This window comes from Cucurbita moschata, unplaced genomic scaffold (assembly GCF_002738365.1).
Source record: "Cucurbita moschata cultivar Rifu unplaced genomic scaffold, Cmos_1.0 Cmo_Scf00013, whole genome shotgun sequence".
NCBI classification, from domain to species: Eukaryota; Viridiplantae; Streptophyta; class Magnoliopsida; order Cucurbitales; family Cucurbitaceae; genus Cucurbita; species Cucurbita moschata.
The window spans coordinates 204,422-222,488 of record NW_019268529.1 but is presented as its reverse complement, the minus strand read 5'-3'; the positions used below and the strand labels follow the sequence as shown (position 1 = coordinate 222,488).

The 18,067-nt window shown below is 36.2% G+C and overlaps 3 protein-coding genes across 6 annotated transcripts; 1 reads left to right on the top strand and 2 right to left on the bottom strand.

Annotated features, from left to right (window-relative positions):
• Nucleotides 1–693: 693 nt before the first annotated feature.
• LOC111450983 lies at nucleotides 694–7,840 on the bottom strand. 4 transcript variants are annotated; one of them, XM_023091190.1, is made up of 5 exons: nucleotides 7,369–7,840; nucleotides 2,987–7,172; nucleotides 2,021–2,174; nucleotides 1,771–1,931; nucleotides 694–1,120 (listed from the first exon to the last, which is right to left on the bottom strand). In XM_023091190.1, the coding sequence occupies exon 2, from the start codon at nucleotides 7,142–7,144 to the stop codon at nucleotides 2,999–3,001; it is 4,146 nt and encodes a 1,381-aa protein (XP_022946958.1). In that variant the 5' UTR covers nucleotides 7,145–7,172; nucleotides 7,369–7,840; the 3' UTR covers nucleotides 694–1,120; nucleotides 1,771–1,931; nucleotides 2,021–2,174; nucleotides 2,987–2,998. The 4 variants fall into 4 exon arrangements, with proteins under 4 accessions (XP_022946958.1, XP_022946960.1, XP_022946957.1 ...); XM_023091192.1 differs by having other exon boundaries at nucleotides 1,771–1,925; XM_023091189.1 differs by having other exon boundaries at nucleotides 1,771–2,174.
• A 1,076-nt stretch (nucleotides 7,841–8,916) lies between these two features.
• LOC111451080 (putative respiratory burst oxidase homolog protein H) lies at nucleotides 8,917–13,491 on the top strand. The gene is made up of 13 exons (XM_023091344.1): nucleotides 8,917–9,465; nucleotides 9,563–9,743; nucleotides 9,822–9,984; nucleotides 10,060–10,860; nucleotides 10,941–11,036; nucleotides 11,127–11,242; nucleotides 11,317–11,419; nucleotides 11,682–11,770; nucleotides 11,844–12,009; nucleotides 12,089–12,202; nucleotides 12,289–12,420; nucleotides 12,501–12,579; nucleotides 13,092–13,491. Exons 1-13 carry the CDS (start codon nucleotides 9,117–9,119, stop codon nucleotides 13,202–13,204), a joined length of 2,502 nt encoding a protein of 833 aa, XP_022947112.1. The 5' UTR covers nucleotides 8,917–9,116; the 3' UTR covers nucleotides 13,205–13,491.
• A 2,374-nt stretch (nucleotides 13,492–15,865) lies between these two features.
• LOC111451083 (embryo-specific protein ATS3A-like) lies at nucleotides 15,866–17,225 on the bottom strand. The gene is made up of 2 exons (XM_023091348.1): nucleotides 17,097–17,225; nucleotides 15,866–16,452 (listed from the first exon to the last, which is right to left on the bottom strand). The coding sequence occupies exons 1-2, from the start codon at nucleotides 17,187–17,189 to the stop codon at nucleotides 15,967–15,969; spliced, it is 579 nt and encodes a 192-aa protein (XP_022947116.1). The 5' UTR covers nucleotides 17,190–17,225; the 3' UTR covers nucleotides 15,866–15,966.
• Nucleotides 17,226–18,067: the final 842 nt, after the last annotated feature.

The window sequence follows — 18,067 nt, the reverse complement described above, 5'->3', positions numbered from 1 at the left end:
AATAAGACGTATATCATTGACTAAAAGATCAAATGTTTATTTAACGGGTCTCGAAAGGAAGACGAAAATGGAAGCTCGAATCTTGCAGGTAAAAAAAGGTTTCTTTATGAAGAAAAAATTGGAATTCAAACTTAGAAATGAAGTTGTAACAGTACAGCCCACTTCCATGGGGGGCCTCTATGAGGAAGAAAGCTTCGAAAATTTTGTTCAGCAGCTCCAACCAATATGTTCGAAAGGCAATTTTAGAGATGCCCATATCAGGAAATGGAAACAAAAAACACAGGTAATTTTAGTCGGAATTAAAGGCGTTTCGAGATAGATACCCATTTAATTGCGTATGATTTAAAACTAAGTCGAGTCGAGAACCGAGTGAGTTGAGGAATCATTTCGAGTCGAAGCCATAAAAGATAAGGAAGAAGAATAAGAGTCATTGTCATGAAAAAGTGAAGAACTCAATGCTTTTTGAAATAATATTGTGAATGAACTCTAAATATTTCACTTTCCTTTGGGAGTTTTGTCAGTCTTCAATCAATCATGGGGCACCCATCAACGAATATGGAGAAAATGGAGTTCATCACAATTTTGAATTAAACTTTCCCATTTGTAGACCATAATTTCAATCAACTTGTTTTATTGTTTCATTTCTTTTCCTCTTAAAGAACATAAACTTTGTTCTTCAAAACAAATACGCAACAATCAATCAAATTTTCGAACGTAAATTGAGAAACAATATTGTTTATTTTATCTTTTGAGTATACTCGAAAAATTGTTTAAAGTGATCAAGGTTCATTTGATAGTTAGTTGACTAACGAAAAGGCATCGGACAATCAATTTGAGGTCTTTTCGTTGACTAAAATCTTCCTATCTTTTTCTCGTCCCATCTCTAGTGAAAGCTATTGTCATTCAGCTATGAATGTTGTTGTCGCCATCGTCGTACTTGATGGTCTTCAATCACCGAGGATCCCTTCATGAACAAACCATCACTTTGTTCCATATGATTCCAGATTCGAAGCTTCAGAGTTTGGAACAAATGAGAGCCTCCCCTCAGTGATCATCCATGAACTAAAAAGACCTCCGATGGTCCAATGGAAGGGAGCTTGGTGATGGTAGTATCAGTAAACTATTAGAAGATAAAAGGAAAGGAGAGAGAGAGAGAGAAAGTCTAGTTAGTAAAAGAAATATTATCATAGCGTTCCCAACTTAACAAAGTAGCCATACGACCTCTTCGTTGGACAACTAACGATCACAAACATCCTTCAATCTCGGAGACTAAAATTATCTTCTACAAAGCATTCAATCACCAAATAGATAGTAAACTCAAACTTCAACGACCAAAAATACATTTTCCCTACCTTTATATAATACATCATATGTGAATAGGAGAAATTTGAGCATACTCAATCTCTTAAAAGATACCTTATTCACTAATAAGCTCATATGGATATATATTCCTATATTGTGAGCGTTTTTCTTTAAATCCATCTAATAGAATTCTTCCATTTTACCTTGTGAGTTGGTGATATGAATGGAATCTAGCTTTGGATTTAGACACATCGATGTCAGAAATTATATCAAATCAAATGAAACAGCCCAAGCCCAAGCTCACCGCTAGGAGATACTGTCCTTTTTGGGTTTTCCCTTTCGGGCTTCCCCTCGAAGTTATTAAAACGCGTATGCTAGGGAGAAGTTTCCACACCTTTATAAAGAAAGCACCTGTCAGCAACACTACACAAAAACATACAAACTTGGAGGGAGATAAGTTCATCATACCTGACTAATTTGGCTTTGATCATCATGCTTTCAAATGCCTATCTATCTTTTCATGTTTTTATTTGTAAATGGCTGGCGATGAGTATCTACAGCTTCTGATATCTCTTTGATTTTGCAGCTTCAATACAAGCATGGGAGCAAAAGAATTTCCTTTTCTGCATCTAATTAATATAAATATGTAGAAGACCAACCAAATTTATGAACTTGGCCTGTTTTCTCATTTACACTTAAAAAAAAAAGATCAATATACCTGTGCTAGACATTGTCAAGGCAATTGTGTTAAGCTTTAGATGCACTTCTGTGCTATCGTGCACCAAGAACAATCAATATACACACTTGTAAAATGCAAAAATAATGCGGCCTTCATTCTGTCACAAGCCTCACCGGAACAATACAAATTAGCTCTGCACAACATAAACAAGTGGAAGCTTTGTTAGAAGTTAAACAGTAAGCATATTCAGTGGCACATCTACGAGTTCCAACATTTTACATTTATATCTAACTCATTGCTGTCTTCTTATCCGAAAAGAACCTTTCCCATAATCAAAATAATCTTCTGCCAGCTTAATAAGATAACAAGTTTAATGCCACTCCATGCTCACACGTGACAAGTGTAACGACCCAAGCCTACCGCTATCTAATATTGTCGTCTTTGGACTTTCCTTTTTGGGCTTCCGATTTTTAAAACACGTCTGCTAGAGAGAGATTTCCACACCTTTATAAACAATGTTTCGTTCTCCTCCCCAGCCGACATGGGACCTCACAATCCACCTCCCTTCGGAGCCCAGCATCCGAGCAAGTTAAGAACATATCTTGTCTGGCAAATCACTCTTGCATTTTAACTCTACCTAAACAACATCTTACTCGAGCATAATTTCTTATTCTTCATGAAAGACACGTATAAGCAGTAAATCAACACACAGATATAACTTGAATTATCTACAACTTCACAATGTAAATTTTCGTTCTTTTTTACTTCAATAATTTACTAAATTTACCTCAAAGATCTTCTTTCGTCTAAATAAGAAATCCATTCGACTAATAGGGGAAAAAATAACCTTATAATGGAAAATTAAAAACAGATACGCCCACTACCAAAACAATGCATACCATGTAGAAAGCAAATATTCAGTCAATAACATTAAATACTAAGGACGCTCTAATTCACGGTATATGACATCCGAATTTCAAAAGTTAATACCAGATCGACGACTACCTGCAGTAATTATTATGATATGCTCACACGTAGGAATCCAACCGGGCTTTGTCCCCCAAATGCTTCATCGTCAAAATCTTCGTTCGTGGAATTTTCTTGACATATCAACTTGGTCTCTTCCATAGGATTAGAAGCCTTCATAACCTGTGGACTTTGAGACATCTCGTCATGATCAGACCCATGATTGTTATCTATGTCATGCTCCACAACTTGCCTCACATCACCGTAAATTTGTTCGGTTCCTTTAACATCATCGATACACGGGGGATCTGTGTTGAGCTCGGAGCAAATGTCATATCCAATGTTTTCTCCAGATGCATGATAAGCTACTGTCACAAGTCCATGATCAGATGATTGGTCAATGACATCTTTTTTGGGTCTCCTCCATTTCTTAGTAGATGAAGTACCATCATCCTCAAAATCTTCTTCCTCGCGTTCTCTATGCAAATAAACCCACAATTTTCTTTCACCATCAAATTGCACGCAAGGATCGCGTTCATAATGTAATCTGTCCAATGCGCCACTAACAACTTGATTAACTTGTGCATCAGATACATCTTCCATAACATATTGTGAATCTCTTATCAACGTACACACATCTGCTCTGGTGCCAATACTTCCTGGCAATCGTGCAGTAGCATCTCTCACAAGACAAAGAATCGTGACGTGTGGAGGGCGATCTTTCTTCAGCATGAAATGGTCCCGTGCCTTAGATGTAGGCTTGCCACCACCCCTTCTTAAGGGAGCAACAATGGACTTTTTACCATCAGCTGCTGTGTAAGAGAAAGCACGATCGGGAATTGAGTACCTTAGTACTTCTTCCCGACGAAAATAATCCCTCACCTCTTCAGTACTAGAGCTAATAGTATTAAGACTCTTCTGAGCCCTCAAGTCCCTAAACCTTTCTTTCTCATCTACGTTAAACTGCATTAAAGAGGCAGGTGGTGCAGGAAGACTTCCTATTAGTTGAAGAGTTTCTTGACCACTTTTAAGCCAATTGGCAAATGAGTCTACCAACTTAACAAGCATCTTGTGGGGAAGACCCCAAGCTTCAGGTGATGCTGCCTCTTCAATGGCCTCGTAATCTGACGAACTTCGAGAAACTGGGCCAATCCATGACCATGTTTTTGTTGATTTTTCATAAATTGCTAGCATCTTCCAGCCCTTTGCTCCCAAAGGAGCAGTTTTTGATGAAAATATCTTCAGAACCCCTCTCACCAAATCCAAAAGTGGTTCTTGCGTCTCGAGAATGCTAGGATCCCCAGGGTTAGATTTCACACGATCTACTATCTCTTGAACTGTTAGCGAAGGAACATTTACTTCCTCAGCCTGTTCTAAGTTATTTACATCTGCCTTATTATCATGAGAAAGATCTAATGCGAAGTCACCCTCATGCCGTTTCTTCTTCTCCTTAATGGGTTCTAACATATCTTCGGGAAGTGGAGTAATCGTAGCCAGGCGAACTGCAGTAAGAAGATGCATGATGGAGAATGAAAAGCCAGTGTGAACCGTAGGTGTAATCAACAGGAACGAATTTCTCTGAGGCTTGGTTTCCTGCTCCATATCCACTGTCCCCATTTCTGTAGCGGGAGGCTCAGATCTTCCCACATCAGAACTACAACCGTCCGCCTTCTGCCTCTTCTTCTTCTTCTTCTTCAATGGAGTGGAATCATTAACTTGTTGGAGGGTGTCACTCTGCAATTCACCTTCATCCTTTTTATCCATTTCTGTCACATTCCCCTTCACTTTCCTTTTCTTCTTTACTGAGTTACATCCTAGTAGGGAACCATTAGGTCTTTCACTGGAAATACCCATAAATGATTCACTTTGCAAACCTGCCTGTGGAAATCTATCAGCTCCATAATCATCTTCAAATAATCTCATCTCGTTGGAATTATCTTCCTCGTCAACAGCATAGTCGTAAAGATTTCTCGACTGCATTGCAGAAAGATCATGATTACCCCTGCCTTTCCGTTTTCCCTCTGCAGTGAAGGACTTAGATGAGGATTTACGTGATCTTTTGCTAGATTCTGATTGCAATCGACCATTATTAAACATTTTGGAATTTTTCTTCACATCATCATCTTCATCATCACTGAATGTATCCAAAACTGGGAGGTAGTTCTTTTCTGACACTTTAGAGGATAGGTCTTGGAAAGAACCAGACTCTTGAATCTTCCCCAGCCTTGTATTCATAGTGTTAACTCCACTTAAGGCATATCCATGTTGAGGAGATTTATTAACCATCTTTTTGGAGTATGATATTGGATCAAGAGTACCAATGTGCTCCTTTATATCTTTTTTGACGTACTTGACCTTTTTAGCTTCTAAACTAGAATTCAAAGACGAAAACTGTGAAATTTCCATTACACTGGGATAGGCCAACTTGCTCCTCAATATTGGATTGCCATCCTCATCATCTTCAAACTGCTCAGATGATTCCGATTCAGTTTCTTCGCCTCTAACGAACTTTTTGTTTCCTTTGGAGGAAGCAGGGTCTGATCCCATTTTCTGGACAAATCTTCCTTTAGTTTTCTTTTGTGAAGGTTTAGCTCTTAATTCAGAGGGTACATGTCCCTCATTTATCTGAGGAGAGGGAGATCTATACGCTTTGTAGTTAAGATCAGTAGGCTCCATAGCAGTCTTCCAGTTCTTGCCCCTAATGCTCCGGTCAGCATTTTTAAGCAGTGGATCCGTCACAAAAGACTTCCCTCGTGTCTTGTTATGTCGGAGTGAACCAGCACGACCTTCGGAGTCAACTTTAGTACTTTTATGTGGAGGCTGAGAAATGTCGCCCTTCATAGATTTAGTCTGATCCCTAATTGACTGGGCTTTTTTGGAAGGATTGTAGGATGACCTCATACTGACTGGCTTTTCAGCCACAACACTCCTCTTTGGAACCAAATTCACATTCTTGTTCCTGCCATATAAATCACCTTTTGATGACAAAGGAAGTCCAATGAAATTGTCAAAAATGTTACCCCTCAAAGCCTCATATCTCTTACTAGCTTCTAGAACCCCCTTCTCCATCCCACCACCGGGTGGGGCCCTTAGATCCCGTGGGGTACCCTTTCTGTTGGTCATTTCTTTAGTAGCATTACTGATCCTTGTCTCGTCCCTTATCCTAAGCATTGGGCCTGAGTCATATCCACCTACCTTTCTCCGTTGAGGGAGATCACCTATAGAACTATAGGGCGTTGAGTTAATATCTAAATCGTGATAAGCTGATGGGAGGCTGACCATAGGTTCTATCAGAGAAGGAAACTTGGATCCGACCAACTTAAAAATACCCTTGGAATTCTGCTTTCCATATTCAGGTGCTTCAAGATTAGTCAACCGACCCCCTAAAGGAAAATCTAAGTCAGAACTTGCATTATATGAAGAAAAGTTGTGCAATTTAGAAGCCACTTTCTTGTCCTTGAATCTTCTCCGAAATCCTTCCCCTGATACTCTATCTGACGAGTCAGTTTCTAAACCATCGATCCTCTCATAATCGAAACTTTTCTGACTTCTCGTAAGATTTAAGACACGGAGCCTCTCTTCCATGCTGTATCCTCTACAGTTAAGCCAATCATCTCTCATCCGACAAAGGCTGCTAATCATATTGTTCTGATGCTTCCTCAGAAGATGATAGTGTTGCCGCCTTTGGAAAAATTTCAGACCATGACGATAAAGCGCAACTCTCGGCTCACATAAACCCCCCTTCAACATGCTAAATAACATCTTTATTGGGCTTCCAAAATGGAAGTTGCTACCCGTAAAAAGCTCTTTTAGCGTGAGCATATACGTCTCTTGGTCCATATCTGGGAGGAACTTAGAGAGGTTAAACCGCTCCTCGTCGCTGAGGCATTCATTCCACACATCAACAGACAATATATCTTCCAAACCCGAAAGATCATACAGCTCAAGAGGAATGCTGCAAGTTTGATTATCAACATGACAGAATTCCACCCCTGCCTCTCCCCATTCCAGCGTATCATAATCATCAGACCCTGCCCCAGAATCTACATCATTAATCTCATCATCATCATCATCAGACTCCACAGCAGAGGTATGTCTGTGAAGCTCATCCTCGTCACTGGATATGCTCTTCTTACTCCCAGGTGAAAACTCATAGTCAAACCTCGAAACCTTAAAATTGTTCTTCTCAATAGCCATGGACCATTTATTTTAACCGAAATCAATCCTAAGACAACACAGAACAAAAACCGAATTAACTCCTCCGACTATCAAATTCCAAGAACTCCAAACCGGAACATAACCAAGTCTAGACCCTAAACAGCAATTATAACGCTCAAAATAAAGAGGGAAAAAAAAAACGAATTTAGAAACATCAAAGCAAAAGCAACAAAAATTTAGAAAATAAATAAATAAATAAATACCTCATTCGCGATTAGATTAACTTGTTGATGATATCCAAAGAAGCCATAGCGGAAATCGGAAGGCACCAAAAGAGAAAAGAAATCGCGAAAACATTAAAAAAAAAAAAAAAAAGTAATGGAAACCCTAGCCAGAAGGCGGTTGTGTATATATATATTTTATATATATATAACCGTGTTGAAGGAGACGAAGAGCAGGTCGAAAAGGATTGAAGAAGACGAAGATGACGTGGACGGAGAAGGAACGTCGGATTGCGAGGAAGAAGAAGAAGAAGAAGAGGAGAAGTGGAAAAGATGAAAAGGGGCAGAAGAAAGAGAAAGCGCGAGGGAGTTGGAATTGGTGTCGACGAAGATAGCAATAGCATCAGAGAAAAGAAGAGCTTAGGGCTCACAGACACACACACACACACACCAGAGACCACTGAGTCAACTCGGGCATCGCCATTCCGACTGACGGGCACGGTCACGGGCAGCCCATCTTTCCCACTCTCACCGTTGGATCTCAAATCATCACATCCCCTTCGACGACGTCGTTTCGTTTCAAATGATATATATATATATATATATATATATATATATATCCTTCTAATTCTATTATTAATTTAGGTCTGGAAACAAATAAATAAATAGGTTGGAGCTTCCTACCAAATAAATTTAAATACTAGAAAAATTATATTAAATTCCAAATTTCGTAGTCTACCTTATATGGGATACTTATCGAGCGAACTCGATTCATGTGTTTCTAATCTTTTTTTGACCTAATTAAAAATCAGTTAATGAAATATACTGTGTTATAAACACCACATCCGTGTACATTGTTCTCCCTCAATAACAATGACACCATTAGCGGAATGAAAAACATGTTTTAAAATAGGCATATTACATTAAAATATCATAAAATAAAATAAATAGAAATTTAAACGAGCATAATTCAAATAATATATATATATATATATATATATATATATATTCTTACTCAGTACTTTTTAAAAATAAGGTTGGCATCGATTTGAAATTGTATTTTATTTTATTTTATTATCGACTATTGTTATATTCTTATTAAAGATATGGCTACGTTCAAAGTTCATAGTACAAATATGAAAAAATAAAGATATACATTTAAAGATAATTTACTTACAACTAAATAAATATTACATTAAACAAATTTGAATTAGATTACGTCATAGATTAAAATTATTATTAAATAAGAAAACTCAATCTTTTTTTTTTATTATTTGTGAAAATTTTTTAATTTTGAATTTGAATTTTATATTTTTATTAATTTAGTTTAGGTAGGTTTAAAATATTTATTTTGGTTTTTTCTTTTTATAATTTTAATTTAAATTATTATATTTCTAAGACAAATTTATACACCATTATAACTTTGTATTATACAACGTTATTATGGCAATGTATCAAGAAAATAAAGTACCATAATAAATCACTTTGGTTAAAATTTAGATTATTGTTTTTATTAATATTCTTATTATTATTCTTATTTTGAAAAATGCAATACCGAATATTTTAAAACTATTTATTAAGACATTCAAGTTCTAAAAAACTCGCACCGGATAGTTGTGTTCTTCATCGTCCTCAGTCGACCGCTGCTTTCAGGCCGGCTATGATCTTCCTCATTCTTACGAACACTCTGTTCATCTTTCAAGTCGCCATAGCCTGAAACTAGAACTCCAAATTTCAACTCTGCAACTCCTTTCTTTGTTGTTTTTCTTGGTTGTTCTGAAGAGAAGTCGATGGAGTTCTCTGATGAAAACAGGGTGAAAGAAAATCCAGCAGAATGCGTGCTGGAGAGCGTCGAAATCGATCACATGGTGACTGATGAGAAAAGAGACGAACTAAGAGACGTGAAGCAGGCGGACTCGAAGCAGAGCAATTGCAGTGACGAGGTGAAGAAGACCGTCGTCGGGCCTTCTCAGCCGGTCGTTGGAGGTGAAGGACGACGGAAGGGATTTAACATTTTGAGGTTTCTGGAAGTTCCAGTTGCCGGAAAAGAAGAGGAAGCGTGGAAGACGATTGAGAAGCGTTTTCATCATCAAGCGCGTGATGGAAAACTTTCCCGCGACAAATTTGGAGCCTGCATTTGTGAAATTCTTACCGTCTCTTTGTGATTAATCTCCATTTCTTTGTTCTTGATTTGGATATTAATATCGTGGAATTTCGCGTTTTATTTCTGATTTAGGGACGAAAAAGGAGTCAGCGGGAAAGGAATCAACAGATTTTGCTGCGGAACTGTATGATGTATTGGCGAGGAAAAGACAGATAAAAGCAGAAAAAGGGATTACACTGCAAGAGTTGAGAGCGTTTTGGGAAGATTTGATAAAAGACGACCTACATTCACGGCTTCGGATATTCTTCGACTTGTAAAAACTTTCTTATATGTTATAACTTTATTCTTCTGAACTCGAATCGAGGATTCTGAAGAACCTGTGTGTTTCCAGGTGTGACAAAAATGGCGACGGGAAAATCTCACGGGAAGAAGTGAAGACGGTATTGGAGTGGAGCGCTTCTACAAACAAATTGAGAAGCATCAAGAAACAATCTGGAAAACTCTCATCTCTGATCATGGAAGAGCTTGATCCAGACGGCAATGGATTTATTGAGGTACTTCAAAAAGAATATGAAAATTTTCTGTTCACTTTTAAGTTCATCTAAAAGAATTGATGTGGCTTTGAATAGATTGAGCATATGGAAGCTCTAGTGAAGGAAATGTGGAACTCTGCAGAGTTTCAGAGCCAAGAATCTAGACTTCTGGCATTAGCCCCAATTCTAGGAAGATGCAAAACTCCAAACAGCAGATTTGCGAGGGAAACAAAAGAGTTTATCATAGGGAATTGGAAAAGAGTTTGGGTTTTGACACTGTGGGTAGCAATAAATATTGGTCTGTTTGTTTGGAAGTTCATAGAGTTCATGGAGGAGGGATCATTTGAAGTGATGGGTTATTGTGTTAGTATTGCAAAAGGAGCAGCTGAGACTCTCAAATTCAATATGGCTCTCATTCTGTTTCTTGTCTGTAGAGGCACATTGACCGCTCTTAGATCCACCGCTCTCAACTTCATATTCCCTTTTGATGATCATATTCACTTCCACATGGCTGTTGCTGCAGTCATTGGAGTGGCCACTTGGCTGCATACCATTATGCATTTGGCATGTGATTTTCCAAGGTTGATTTCATGCCCAAAGAACAGATTCATGGCAACTCTTGGGCCAAATTTCAACTTCAAGAAGCCGACTTACGGTGATTTGGTTGCAAGTGTTCCTGGTGTTACTGGAATCCTCATGATCGTTATAATGTTCTTTTGCTTCACATTGGCAACTCCTTTATTCAGGAGGCATAAAAACAAGTTGCCGCCACTGCTTCAACATTTGGCAGGCTTCAATGCTTTCTGGTATGCACATCATTTGCTTCTTCTGTGCTATATCCTACTCATCCTTCATGGCCACTTCATATTCCTAACTCGGGAGTGGTACAAGAAAACGGTACGTCTATTGTCGTCGTATTTCGATTAATCTAACGTTAATACACACATTCATACAATGATCTCAATCTCCATTTGCAGACATGGATGTATCTAGCAGTCCCAATACTTCTGTATGTGTGTGAGAGATTTCTTATAAAATTCAACCAATTAAATCATAAAGTCAATGTGAAAAAGGTACAAACATATCTGCAGGCCATTTATGTGTTCTAGGAGGCATTGCGGAGCAAACTAAACAAATTCTTCTGTTTTTGTTGGGTCTTTCAGGGAGTAGTTTATAATGGGAATGTTCTAGCTCTTTACTTGGAAAAACCTGAAGGATTCAAGTATAAAAGTGGAATGTATCTGTTTGTTAAGTGTCCGGACATATCCAAATTTGAATGGTAATATCTCATGATTGTTTTAGGATGTTTGGAAGTATGATAACTTGATTTGGGATGTTCTTCACTGGATACAGGCATCCATTCTCTATCACTTCTGCTCCAGGAGATGACTATTTAAGTGTTCATATACGGGCACTAGGAGACTGGACAGGAGAGCTCAGAAGGAGATTTGAAAACGTAACAATTTATTTCTACTGTCAAACTCTTATGCCCTTTATTTATCTGTGTTTGGTATAGAGTTCTTCAGTGTTAGGAATCACGACCCTCCCAATGGTATGATATTTATCTATTTTAAGCATAAGCTCTCGTGACTTTGCTCTTAGTTTCCCCAAAAGACCTTATACTATTGGGGATGTATTATTTACTTATAAACCCAAGGTTATTCCCTTAATTAGCGAATATGGGTCAGTTTATACTCTTTCTCCATTCATTTTTACAGATATGTGTGCCTGAAAGTACAAGTAAAAGGGGGGGACTTATTAGACAGGAAACGCAGTCGCATTCTGATTACCTTCCATCGGATTCAAGGTGAGCAAGAATTCGCCTTGTTCAGAGTTACTTTGCAAGGCATCTCAATCCATGAATGGTTTTGTATTTGCAGTGACAAATACCCTCAGATCCTCATCAAAGGACCATATGGAGCCCCAGCACAGAGCTATGAACACTATGACGTTCTGTTGCTCATAGGCCTTGGTATTGGGGCTACTCCGATGATCAGTATTTTGAAAGATTTATTAAACCACATCAAAACAAATGATCCCCACTCTGTAAGTGAAGCGAACCAAACTGTTAATACATATTATTAGAACTGTTACTATGGGAACTAACTAGTCAAAGCAAATGCAGGCCGGGGCTCAAAAGCTCCCACAGAAAGCATATTTCTATTGGGTGACAAAGGAACAGGCATCGTTTGATTGGTTCAAAGGTGTCTTGGATGATGTTGCAGAGTATAATCAAGACGTACGTCGGTGTTTGGAGTTTAAAGAAGAAAATCTACACCCAATCTACCAGCATTTAATCATCTTATCTCATTTGAATCATTGCAGAACATAATAGAAATGCATATCCACTTAAGCTGTGTGTACAAGGAAGGAGATGTGCGGTCCGTGTTCATAACCATGCTGCAAAAGATTCAGCAATCTAGAGGAGAACAAGTGGACGTTCTCTCTGGAAGTCGGGTAATCACGAACACAATTTATTACCAAAAACCAAAATTTACAAACGAAACTCATGTGGGGTTGAATGTTTTTTAACACAGACGAGGACTAACTTTGGGAGACCCGACTGGGAGAAAGTTTTCGCAAGGTTGGCATCTGTACACAAAGGTTCTGAAATAGGTGAGAAATGAAGCTAATATGATATTGTCAACTTTGAGCATATTTTGAGCACATGTTCTTCAGGTTTTGCTTTTAGTTTCACTAAAAGGCCTCATACCAATAGAGATAGTATTTCTTACTTACTCCTCGTCCAACAATCCTCAACAATCCTCCCCTCGAACAAAGTACACCGTAGAGCCTCCTTTGGAGCCCTCGAACAGCCTCATTTTAAGCGAGGCTCGACTCCTTTTCTTGAGTCTTTGAACAAAGTACACTCTTTATTCAACACTTGAGTCACTTTTAACTGCACATTCGAGGCTCACAACTTCTTTATTCGCCATTTGAAGATTCTATTGGCAATGCTAAATTAAAAGCATGACTTTGATAACAACGTTAGAGGAGATATTGTCCACTTGGAGCATAAGCTCTCGTGGCTTATAACCCCGTGATCAACCCTTTAATTACAAAAGCATCGAGAAACGAAATCCCATTTGAAAGCAGAGTAAAACCATGTGAATTGTTGGTGGTTGCAGGTGTATTTTACTGTGGAGAATACTCTCCGGTGAAGGAATTACGAGGTCACTGCCAAAATTTCAGCGATGGCTCAACGTCAACAAGGTTCCGTTTCCACAAGGAGAACTTTTAGAAGCCTCCCCACCAAATGCTTTAAAGTTATTGTCATCTTTTGATGGTGTGTGCCATTGCCAACCAGATGGAAAGTGGATCGCACCACTAAGTATAAGCTGCTTGGGTTCCCGTATGAACAAGAATAAAAGCGAAGAGGTATGCTTTAGACTCCACTATCCACCTTAGTAATTCGTACAATATCCCATCAACTTTGGCTGCTTTCTCTGTTTTGTAATAATTGTTGTCTGTTTTATTGTTTATTTACCTATTCCACTTTATGAATTTATCATAATTTTGTGGTGTGTTTATGAATTCCATCTGGTTAAGATATTTTTTAGATTATATTCAATTATTTGGGTGTAAATTATTTTACACCCAAATAATATTTATTAAATAAAATATTAAGTGAAGTTGGTCTGAATTCTTCCCCAATAAATAATTAAAAAAATAATTTTAGAATTAAATAAAAGTATAATAAACATGTGTAAATATAAATTTTTCATATGCAATTAAGTATTTTAATAAACTTTTCCATTTGGGTAAATTTTAATAAATATTAAATTGATTGAAAATCAATTTTATTATATTTACATTAAAATTGAAATTCAAAAATTTATTTTAAATTTTTGGAATAAATTTGCAATTAAATCTTGCATGTAACTACGTCCCATTTCTAGATCCACAATTATCTTAATTCCTTAAACAATATGAAAATATGTTTAAAGTTTAACTAGAAACACGAGGAGTCTTTATAGAAAGAAATGGATTTATTTTAGTTGATGGGTTATTGATGTCCGTTCCTTATCATAAGGTGATTAAACACCTTTATAGAAAAACAATGAATTTGTTTTAGTTGATGGGATCTTTGACGTTGACGTAAAATATGAGTCATTCTCCATCATAAGGTGATTGAACTTTCAACATTCTCGTGTTTCATGCACACACCATAAGTCAACATAATCGTCTTCCAATATTGGCCTATCTAAATTTACATACCAAGTCTTTTTTTTATTAAAAAAAATATTTTTCTAACTTTTTAAACCTAATCAAATTATAAGTTTCAATATTAATTGGATCTACAAAACTCAACAAGCGAATCATTATGAATCCGGTACAAAATTCATTTTTTTACCAATTTAGAAAGTGATATTCATCCATAAATATAAATATTAAATATTTATAATTTAAATGTTTATGATAATATATATCTGTATTTAGTTTTTTTTTATTTTATTTTTTATACTTTTTATCATTGAGTATTAAAATAATTGAAAATAAATAATATTTTTCATTTAATTGATAATTCTAATCACATCTGAAAATAAATATGAATTATTTTTTAAAAATAATTTTAAATAATTTTTACCATTGTGAAACCCAATATTAAAATGATTTATAATCAATAGCTTACTTCAAATATTTATTCTAAAATCATTGAAATTACTTTTAGATAGATTCAAAAGAAGGGTTTGTAATGGATGACTAATAAGTATTGATTAATGCATTTGCTTTTGAATCTATCTTTAATATAAAAAATAAAAAGGCATAAAATGAGTCTCCACTATAACTTATATCAACCAAAAGCACGTAGAAAAAAACATCCAAAGTTATGTTTTTTGAGCTTCATCACATCATTAAAGCCATCCTTGCACGTTTTCTTTCAACCTTTCTCAAAAGTGTTCCTTTTCCTTTTCCTTTTTCATTTTCCTCCCCCACTCCCCTCGAGTTCGACAAATGAGGTGACATTTAACATTCAATCATATAATTTAGTGACGTCTATTTACATTTAACCATATAATATTGGGTGAAATTTTAAAAGGGGACTTGTCCCTAACATAGGAAGAATAAAACGATATGTTGTTTGGGTAAACGGGGTCGGGATCAGGAAGAGAGTGGAAAGAGATTTCTCACCGTAAGCTAAACGGGGTCGGGATCAGTGAGGGGATTATATTCCCTATTCGCGACTCTACCCAAATCCTTGATACGCCCTGTCTCACTTCATATACATATATAATAAATTCATATATATATATATATATATTTGGAAAATCTCTTCTCTAATCCGGCAAAAATGAATAGAAAATTTTATAAGGATGAAGATTAAAATAGGAGCCAAAGATGAAGATGGGGAAGACTTCTACGTCTTCACCCCGTCCCTTCCATTTCTTTAAGTAATAAAATGTTTATGTAATTTTAAAAGTGTATTATATTCCTTATTTATTATTATTTTCCAATTAAGTTAGGAAAAATAATGACTTTTATTATGCCATGTTATTTATTTGTTTATTTAATTTTTAGAAAATAAATTAATAATACAAGACTTTATTGGCATTTAATAGTTAGAGCTTGAATTTCTCCCGAAAAAAAAATTAAGAAAAAAAATGTTTATTTTTGCAAAATTAATTTAAATTGAAGCTTCATTAATAATTATTGGATCTTAAAAATTCCAATTCAATTTTCGCATCAAATTTCGAAATCAGGATTAAAATTAATTAAATTAAATTAAGAAGAAAACGACGACGTATAGTCTACTAATCAAAATGGAGGGGGTCCTTTTGGTCCACGTCATCATTCCGTAATTTTAATGTCTTTCCTCTTTTTCACAACTATTTTTTTTAATTAAATTAAAAATAAATAAATTTTATATTAAAAAAATCTAAATTAGGTAATTTGGTTAAAATTAATTTATATACAACAGCTTATATATCATTAATTGTTATCAGTTTAAGTAAAAAATAATAATAATAATATTAACAAGACATTTAATTACATTTGGGGAATTTAATTGAATTTATGCCTTAAAAAATGTTTACTTGCGGCGAAGACTTTTCTACTGCGTTTGATGCCAAAAGGGGTGACGTCACCACGACACGTGTCCAATCCATGCCAAACGTGTCGAGGCAGTACACGTCGGAAGTAGAAATTATTTGAGCTAAGATGTGGGCTCTCCGACAGCCGAACATGGACGAATCCCGGCCGCCAGTCGTCGGCGCCGGCGACTTTCAGGTAAAGGTAACAAATCGGCGAGGTGACACATTTTGCAGTGACTTGGAAGTGATCCACCATGCAAGCTTGAAACGGCTTTCTTGGTATGTCATCCAGAACTTGTGGTTCTAAAGAATCCACCCTCCTCACGTGCTTCGAATTCAGGTGTCGGACGACAATGTCGTTCGAATTCGTGTCCCCGAATCTCAGGCTAACGTGGTTCGACGTGTCGGCGCCATTTGTGCACGTTGTTTTGACAGTGACCACGTACATGCAAGTTTTCTGCATTTTAGTTGACAATAATTTAATATGAGAATAACATATATAAGATATTTGCCTATGGTGAGCGAAAACAAATATCTAGATATAGTTGATGTGAACCAAGAGTCATCAATCATACCATATACTTTAACTAAGATGTAAAGAAAATGTCGTCCATTGAATATCAAATTTCATTGTTATAAATTTTGGAGTAGATTAACCAATACACAGTGGCTAATTATGGTCATAAAATATAGTTACAACTATGTGAATGCCTCGGTAAGTCTAGAGTTTTTATTGTTAGGCTATATAAGGACATGTATGTTATCAAGACCGGAAAAATATACAAAAATTTTCAATCTTGCTTGTGGGGTTGATTCGAATCTGAAACAAATGTTTTTGCATGAAAGTATTTGATCAAGGAGAATCATTCAAACTAGACATGAACGATCTTACTTGTGTGGTGATTCGAATGTCAGAGGAGTGTTCTTATCTTTCGATTAGGAAGGTAATCTGAATTTACTTTTCTTAGTAATTCCATATCATAGTATTTAAGCTTAATCGAAAGCTAAATATCTCAACCATATAAGATATTTAAAGAAAAAAAAATGTGATATATATAATTATGGAAATTAAAATTAGCATAAATGAGCAGAAGAAAAGACCTGATGGGTTGAAGCGAGGCAGTTCCGGGCGGCGAGTAGAGAGAGGAGGAGAAGGGCGCAGAAGGGCGGCGCTGTTCCGCCGGAAAACGGCATGTTTGGAATGGGAGGAGGAGGAAGAAAGAAGAAGAAAGTATATATAAGGAAAGAGAGGCGGCGGCGGCGGCGGCGGCAATTCTTTTCTTGGGAACATCAAAAAGGGGGGATTAGATTCTGAAGCAGAGAAAGAGTTGCTTGGATTTTGGCCATTCCCTTTTTTCTTCAAACCCTAATTTCTCTTCATTCGAGGAAAGCATCTTTTTAATTACCTTTTTCACCTCCCACTCTTCCTCTTCTAAATATATTTAATGTCATTATTTTATATTCAACAATATTATAATTTTACAATTTTCTTCTTTTCAAAATTAGCAAATAAAATTAATTCCATTTTCCTTCACTGTCTAATTATTGATTAACATTTTTTTTATTTATTAAAAAACCACTTTTCATAATCTAAAAGTTTATTTTTTAAAGGTATAACAAAAAAATTACATTTTCAAAAATTATTTCAAATTATTGTAATTGTTCAAGTCAATTGTTAGTGGACCGTGCGAGACACTAATCGGATGTGATGTCTGGTCGGGGAGGAAAACAAATCATCATCTATAAGGGTGTGGAAACCTTCCACTATTTTTAAAACTTTGAGGAAAAGTGTTGAAAGGGAAAGCAGCCTTGAGGGGAAGCATGAAATGGAAAGTCCAAAGAGGACAATATAGCGATATAGCAGTGTGTCTGGGTCGTTACATCGGAGTAGGGCTAAACCCTCTTCATAGAAGACACGTTTTAAAATCGTGGGACAATATCACAGTCATTATGAATAAAGTATTTAATTTTTAGATGAGATACTTATACAACAAACATGTTTTTTCTATTCTATTTTAAATTGATTATATTTATAAATTATAAATATGAAACTCTCATAAAGGATTAAATTA